Consider the following 8170-nt stretch of genomic DNA (forward strand, 5'->3'; position numbering starts at 1 on the left):
GCAAGGTATTCAACTATGTTTGTACCATTTCTCTGCACATCTACCCTAGTCTATTCTCCGCCCATCTGGAATTAGGAAAGTGTATTTCTGTACCATTGCCCTCTTCAGTCACTTCTCCTTTCAGTATTCTAGAGTGACCACTCCCTCCAGAATGCTCTGGTTCAGTCTTCCATCTCTACCAATCCCCATTCCACGGTAACATCCCAAGCCACAGCTGCCATCTTACCTACTTCCCACTATCTAGAGCACCAAAACGAAAATGAAAGAGTAATTTATCTGTACTACTTTGAATACTGTGTGTGGGTCACCTCCATTTAGTCCACAAACATGACCCTGAATTTCCCACTGCCTGCCATGTTACTTCTCCATTCCACTCACATTCTGGCCTCCATGTCCTCAGCCTCCTACAGTGTTCCAGTGAAGCTCAATTCAAGGACAAGAACAACCTCCTGTCTTCTGACCGAGCAGGTATGACCTTCAGGACCCAACATTTGAGTTCAACAATTTCAGAGGTTCAACATTTCCAGGATTGCACATTATACGTTTTGCATTCAGAGTATATTTTTGTAGTTTTGTGACAGGGAGAAGAAACAATTATACACCTCCTCTGGGTGAACTTTTGTAAATTACTTACACCTTTACCAGCCTCTTTCACCTTATATTATCAGCCCTTTTGTCATTTATTTACTCTTGCCTTCCACCCGACACTGATTTTTCCTTGCGTGCTGTTCTCTCTTGCCACCACAAACTCTCCATCTTAAATTAATTAACTATAATATTTTACAGACCCCTGTAAAGCTAGTTGAAAAATGTCAGTAACCTGGAAGGCCATTACTAAACAAAAACTATTAATAAAATCAGCCAAATCTGGGAATCAGAATTTCATCCTTGCTTGTTACCATTTTTCAAATAAAGAATTGGGATATTGACCGCATGTTACTTTGTTTAAGAATGAAGAAGAAAGAAAATGAGAAAGAGGAAGAGAAGGATTCAAAGGAAGAAGAAAAAGAACTAAGAGAAAAGCGATGCTTTATCTGTGGTGACACTGGTCATATGAGAAGGGATTGCCCAGAATACAGAACATCCCGAACACGCAACAACACCATGTCAGGTAATCAGAATGTTGGAAAGAGATGTTTTTAATATCTTTGTTAATGAGTGAAAAGTGTTATTCCCTCCAAATATTTGGGAAAAATATTTTAAGAATACATCTGCATTGATGCAGTTTGATGATACAGAGAACATAAGTTTCTGCCCAGCTTTAATAATAGTTGAGGAAAGTGAAAGGCACCTTCTTCTTCAAAGTGCAGAGAAAATTGGAGAGTGAGTCACCCCAGGCTGCTTCCTAACCTCCAACAAAAATTCTAAAGCAAAGGCAATGTTCACATATATGTAGTGCCCATAAAATACACTCCCAGGTTACTTCACATAATATGGAGGTTAAGCTGTGGGGAATGATTCAAAAGAATTACTTGAAATGTTTATTTTAAATGCAGGTGAATGTAGTGAGCCAGAGGAAATTCTGGAATGGCATTTCATAGTAGATGTTCTCATTGTCTGTCCTTGATAGTGTCATCACTGCAAACAAGGTTTCAGCATCTTCCAACAAGTAGTTTCACTGCTTCTTAAACAAAGCATTCTGAATTCTTCTGATAAGCTGTAGTTCCATCTCTAATAATCCTGTATATATCTAATTCAAATTTGTGATTATCATTGTCATAATTCACATCTGTGCCATTTTTCCCATTGTTCCCTACTTGAATGTTTTCAATGTTGCTTTCATTTAGTGTGGAATTAATGTAGTTTTTAGGTGCTTGATAGTTTGACGCAGACGCAGTAGACCGAGAGCCTGTTTCCATGCTGTATTGACTCTATGGCTCTTTCTGTGCCACATCATTGAGAACATCTTAGTCAGTGAAAATGTGTTTCCCTTTGACTTCTTTATATCAAAGACTTCACCATTAACTTCTCTAATAACCTTACTATCTCTTTATTGTCCAAGAACTGAACTACCTGGTCTGCTTGTAGAAATTATATGATGTATTTGCTACTGTACATTTGGGGAAGAAAGTTTAGTCTGCTACTCTTAACAGCATTAGGAGAAATTAATTTCCATATTGCTGGGGTGGGGTAACAGGATTAGGAACAGCCTTAAACTTGTGCTGCTGTTCTGAGATCATAGCTGATTTGAGTTAACGCCATAATCCTCTATGTTTAATATTCTTAATAAGGTTTAGCAAAATTAGCAGTCTCAGATTTAAAATTTATAACTAACAGTTGACAAAATATCAATTGCAGAAATGTTTCCTAACTTCCACAGGCCTTTGTGTTTAGAAGAGTTTTCTGACCTTATTTGTGAAAGGCTTGGCCCTAATTTTGATTACACCCATTAGTTCCAGAAGCTTCAACAATTGTCTACCAATAATACCCATCAATACATGGCTTTCATTCACATTAATGTGGTAATTCCATGAATAGCTGAGGTCCCAGTGCAGATCCTTGTGAGACATCACTAGTCACATTGCATCGAATTGAGTATGCTGATTATCTCATTTATTCATTTTGGTCAAAGCACCCGTTAATCTTAATTCCAGAGAGATTGTGTAATTTAACACTTTGGAGCCCAGGCATTTAGATAGGTCTGTGTTGCGCTCACTGCATGGCTGTTTACCCTTTCCAATGTGTGATACTTTGAAGTGTCCAAGGTACTGCTGGTCTAACCAAGGTTTGGGGACATAATAGCATAACCTTTATCCCCTTATGAACCAGTTCTCTGAAATGTAAAGGCCAATATTCCATTAATTTATCTGATTAGCTTCTGTACAGAGTTTTAGTAATCAATGTACTTCCATGTCTTTGGACTACCACTGTTTGTGGCTTTTCAGCACTTAAAAAGTACTCTTTGTATTAATTATAGATCCAAAGTTTGCTTTTTTTTTAGTATTAATTCATGTAATTTAAGCATCACTGAAAAAGCCTGTGTTGATTGCCCAAATTTAAATTGTCTTTGAGGTAAGTGGCTTGCTAGGTTATTACATCGGCAGTTGTAAATCACCAGCTTTGTCATGGGTCTTAAATTTCAAATATGTCAAAATGGACGAGGCTGGCAGATTTCATTCCCTTAAGAACCAAATAGATTAATATATCTTGTATTGTTATACTTCCATCTACATGACTTACAATGTCACTTTTCTTTGTGTCACTGGCAAACTTGGATCATGTCGTTCTTTCCAGTTATCTATAACATGAATAGTTGAGGTCCCAATACAGATCCTTGCTGGAGAGTAGGCAGTAGGTTGAATCCTCGCTGATTATCTCCTGCTACTCAGCCAATTTCCTAACCAGTTTTTTTTCTTTATCTCTTATCTTTAGGTAGGACCGTAATTACCAGCACATATGGTAGCTATTGGATGGCAGGATGATACATCACATTGCAACTAGAAACTTTTGTACAGAAGTGGTGAAGCCTTGATTGCTTTTCAGGGCAAGTTCTGAATCTCATTGTTATAGAATATGAAGTGTCAAAAGCTCTGGTATTTCCTTGCAGCCAAAAAATGAAAATTGAAGGCCGAATTGTCCAGAGCTGCATTAGTATCTTTTTCTTGCTACCCTAACAAAGCAAGGGTAATCCATTCCTTTCTTCAGGGAAGAGATTAGAGATTTCAGATAGGATGGTCTAGCTATACATGACAAGTAGAAGCAATTACAAAAAGAAAAAAAACATTAATTAAGAGTGAAATAATTCAAAACAGTAATATTCAATATTAAATATTTGTGTGGAATTTCAGAGATTATTTGTTTTTTTATTTTGAAGTTCCTCAGGCTACACGGAATTTGGCCAATATACAGACAGTTGCAACTTCCCAGCCATCGGTGTCACATTCAGAACTTCATCAGGATTACCCACAACATACCAGGCAACCTTCAGAAAGTGTAAGTCATTTGTTTTTGGTTGTTGCACAAAGTACTGCAGTTGCACAGGGTTTCCTCCAGCCTTAAAGTTCCCAATGTTGAAATTGGCATATTGTCATTATTCTCCCCAGAATCATTTTTAAAGCTTCCTGCCCTGGAGAAACCCCTGGTTGTAACTGAATTGAATTTAACAATATTATATGAAAATTAAGTGTCGCGGATGAGCAGAATCTTTATATTTACAGCTAAATAGTTTTAGTGACCATATTTGTATTTGAAAATGGTATATCCGATAAATCATTTTAGAACTATTAACACTTTACCCTCCCTTCCCACACACAATATTTTGTAAATTATTCTCTCCCTTCTTAAAACATGGTTTAGTGAAAGAATGTTAGAAACTGGAAATCCATTTACCTGAGCAATAGTTTGTCTCATTGCTTTTTTGTTTCTAATTTTCAGTCAGAACCACATCAGATGCCTCCTTACTCTCCTCAAACTACGCATCAGCAATTAACACCAAATGCATCTCAAACAGCTTCTGTTTCCCATCCACAGACCCAACAGACTGGTTCTCAAAATAAACTTCCACAGACACTTGCTCAACCAACCCATCAGGTTCAATTGCCCCTGTTTCCATACACCCAGCGTCATCCAGGTCAGTATTCCAATCTGCACAGCCTGAACCTAATTCAGTCACACAGACCACAGCACCAGGTGCAAATGCCCACTAACACTTGGCCTGCTGTCCTTCACTCTGCATCTGGTAATCATCCCAACATGCCTTTCCCTATGCGGTCTAGCAGCAACACAGCTAATCCCAACAGTATGAATCTCAATGATCCTAGTATCATCTTTGCTCAGCCTGCTGCCAGGCCCATGGGTATCTCCAACACTCCTCACGATGGACAGTGGCACAATCACATGACTCGCAGCACACTAGTGGGAAATGGCACTCTGGGAGCTTCAGGTATATTTCTTTTTCTCATTATATTAATATATAGCTATTATTCTTCTAATATGCTCTGTAATAGACATGATTAATTTTACATTTATAGTTCTTACAACATTTTAATGTATTTTCTTATGTAAAATGTAATTGAGCAAAAATACATGATGACTAGGCCAGATGAATGAGGAACAAATTAACAGATTAAGTGATAAATGAGCTTTGCAGCACTCTTGATGATGTGGTGGCACTGCCCTGATGATAAATGCCCACTACAGAGACCCTGTTATGTACAATCTGTGCTGGTTTTGGTTAGGGCAGACACTGCAGTGCTACAGTTACCTTCCAGAGTTAGCTGGCTCTTCCCCCTGTGCATTCCATCACTACTGACTGGTATGAAGAGACTCAATGTGTGCACATATACTGACGTCATGCCATTGTAAAGCTGCCTGGACCTGCAACATCATACACTAGTATGAATTTGTGCTCAAGAGATGAGGGAAGGATAAAAGCAATGTACTAAATACTAATCATGCTGTTGAGAAAAGTTGCAATTTCCATATGGATCTTGTATGGAAATGATAGAGAGTCAGACCAGTAAAATACTTCCTGTATAATTGATTACTGTGGGCAGTATTTTGCAAATCATAATATTACAATATAAATTACAAAAAGACCTATTGATTTCAGAAGACAATTAGACCATTGCAAAAGTTTATGACCAATCTCAAACCTTTGTTTTTAATCTTCAGAATTTTATTTAAAAAGATCCCAACAGAAAAATTCCATTTGAACAAATATTACTACTTGTACAAGTGTGGCTCCAACAGAGACAAAAAAGAGTGATTAAGGCTTCGGGGTTGGTTTTGGAGGGCAATTGAGCCTGTAACTTTTCACTTCTGTAAAATTATCCTGAGTTAATTTTATAATTATTTGAAAAATCAATTAAAAATGGGAACATTTAGCTCATTGCTTGTAAAAGTCTCATTAAACCGTATGCAGTGTTTTTGAATTTACTGCTTTTAGTACAACACTAATATTCTTCTTGTACTTCTGACATTGTTTTTAAATGTTAAGTCCATGAAGTAAGTATATCTTGCAGCAAAATATATTGTTACTTTTTGCAAGGCTAAAACAGGATATTACACAAGAAATAATAAAGGAAAAAAAATACATGTCCCTCAGTTTGGAAAGGAGACAAAAGAATGCACTTTATAGGTTGCTAAGTATTCATTTTAAGCAATTATGTCTTAAAACAAACATGTGACTTTTTCTTTCCTCCACGGAAACATAGATCAAAGGTTTCAGGGACAATTTGCGAAACTAAATCCTCCACCCATACCTTGGGAGCATCATCCTGTTCCTCATTTTCAAGCACCGTGGCCTTACAGAATGCCTCAAAACTTCATTCAGCAGGGAAATACGAACTATCCTCAGCAGAACAAATCCTACTACTCTCAAGGTACCAATAATAACAAACTATTCTGATCTGGTTTAACTATTGCTAAGTGATAAAGCAGGTAAATATAGGAATATTGCTTCTCAGCTTGTTGCATCTTCCCTACAAGTATCATAAAAGATATTGAAAGCAAGTAGTCCCCTCTAGAATTTTAATAGACCCCAGAAGCCAAATATATTTCACGTTAAATGATAACAAAGGATCTCTTAGTGTTGTCTGCCAGGACTTCTTGTAGAAATTGTTCCCAGAGCTACAGAGAAGATAACCTTTGAACTCATTGGTTCCATTCTTCCCCTCATCCCAATTGGATCAAGATTTTCTGTGAAATCGTACAAATGTGCATTATGACTGATTAGAATAGATACAGGGAATGGAATGGTCAAGTGCCACATAACAGAACTAATGACTAAAGTCTTGCTGCTGGTTCATTTGGTAAAATCAACACATAAGTGAACCATACATACCAATAACATGGAAACAGCAGCTACTTTGGTAAATGGTAAACTAAGTTTATCATCCATCTATGGGCAAGTTCAAGAGAGTTTCTTTTGTTAATGAAAAGTAGCTAGCATATGTCTGACAGGACTGAGTATTATATCACAGTCATATTTGTGTGGAATTTATTGAATGTGGCATTGTCGTAATTTTTTCCAAGTTGCACCATAAATTTAATGTTTATATTATCACAAAGTACAAGTAAAATAAGTTTGCCTGTAAAACCTGCATTTGTGCCTACTTTGGCAGGTTCTTCAATCCACAGTAACCAGCGTTTTCCAATCATGCAACAAGGAAGAGTACGGATGAACTACATTCAGCAAAAGAAGTGACTGAAGTGGAAATCCACACAATACAGTTGCAGACCTTATCTGGGAAGGGGAAGAACAAAATTATTTTAAGACTGTTTTTAAACTGTATGATTTGTATATAGACCAAACTTGATTGTAATTTTTAATAGTTTTTTTTGTTGCAATGCACCACAATGTGATTTATGATACAGATCACATCTATTTTAATGCCTCCCATTTTTGAAGGTGGGGTAAAATCATTTTTTGTTTGAAGCTGATGCAACTGTAAAAAAAAAGCTTTTTTAAAAAAAAACTGGATTTATTTTCTCTGTTGTATTCATACTTTGGCTGCCTCAGACTTTGTATATGGTTCTTAAAAGAGAAAATATGGTTTAAAGATGGTCAGCTGTGTTCAGAACAGAAGTATATAGTGCCAAAAGCCTTTTTAAAATAAACTGTAGCTTTTTAATAATTTTGTATTCCATAGTTATTTCCTCCAAACTTTCATGCATACCACTGATATTAGCAGCAGTCTCATCCAGTCTGTATTTCATATGGTGACAAATGATTCACGTAGTGTGAATAGAGAATCATACAGAAAGGACACAGGCCTTTCAGCCCACTGTGAATATGCTGGCCATCAAGAACTATTTATACTAATTTCATTTTCTAGAACTCAGCCCATAGCCTTCCATGTCACTGCAGTTCAGGTGCTTAGTTGTGAGACCATCATCTGGCAGTATATTCCAAGTTTTAACCACCCTACTGGGTGAAAAAAATCTTCCTCGAATCCCCTTTAAATCTCCTACCTTAAACCTATACCCTCTGTTTATAGACACCTAGAACATTTTTTTTTAAAAACATTAGTGAAACATTCCAATCACGGACAGGGCTTTTAATTGTAGTTGCTTTGTATTTGAACTGCACTGTAAAATGGAATTCTTTACCCAGTACCCAACATGAAAAAGAAACCATAGAGCTTGTCAATCAATACGAAAAGGTAGTATTTATAGCAAGTAAAAAGGTTCCCTTCAACTATAGCTGTAGGTTTCCACCGCTGCCTTT

At 36.9% G+C, this 8170-nt stretch overlaps 1 protein-coding gene across 6 annotated transcripts in view; it reads left to right on the forward strand.

Moving 5' to 3' along the window:
- LOC127568617 (terminal uridylyltransferase 4-like) overlaps window positions 1-7555 on the forward strand; it is a 72681-nt gene extending 65126 nt beyond the window's left edge. For 3 of the 6 annotated variants that reach the window (XM_052012581.1, XM_052012580.1, XM_052012582.1), the window contains 5 exons: window positions 951-1111; window positions 3815-3933; window positions 4375-4882; window positions 6156-6323; window positions 7065-7555. In XM_052012581.1, the coding sequence (XP_051868541.1) occupies window positions 951-1111; window positions 3815-3933; window positions 4375-4882; window positions 6156-6323; window positions 7065-7147 (1039 nt within the window). In that variant the 3' untranslated portion in view covers window positions 7148-7555. Of the gene's footprint in view, window positions 1-950; window positions 1112-3814; window positions 3934-4374; window positions 4883-6155; window positions 6324-7064 lie in introns of those variants that run through there. The other 3 variants (XM_052012583.1, XM_052012584.1, XM_052012585.1) reach the window with 3 other exon arrangements.
- Window positions 7556-8170: the final 615 nt, after the last annotated feature.

Source organism: Pristis pectinata, chromosome 3 (assembly GCF_009764475.1).
Source record: "Pristis pectinata isolate sPriPec2 chromosome 3, sPriPec2.1.pri, whole genome shotgun sequence".
Classification (NCBI taxonomy): domain Eukaryota; kingdom Metazoa; phylum Chordata; class Chondrichthyes; order Rhinopristiformes; family Pristidae; genus Pristis; species Pristis pectinata.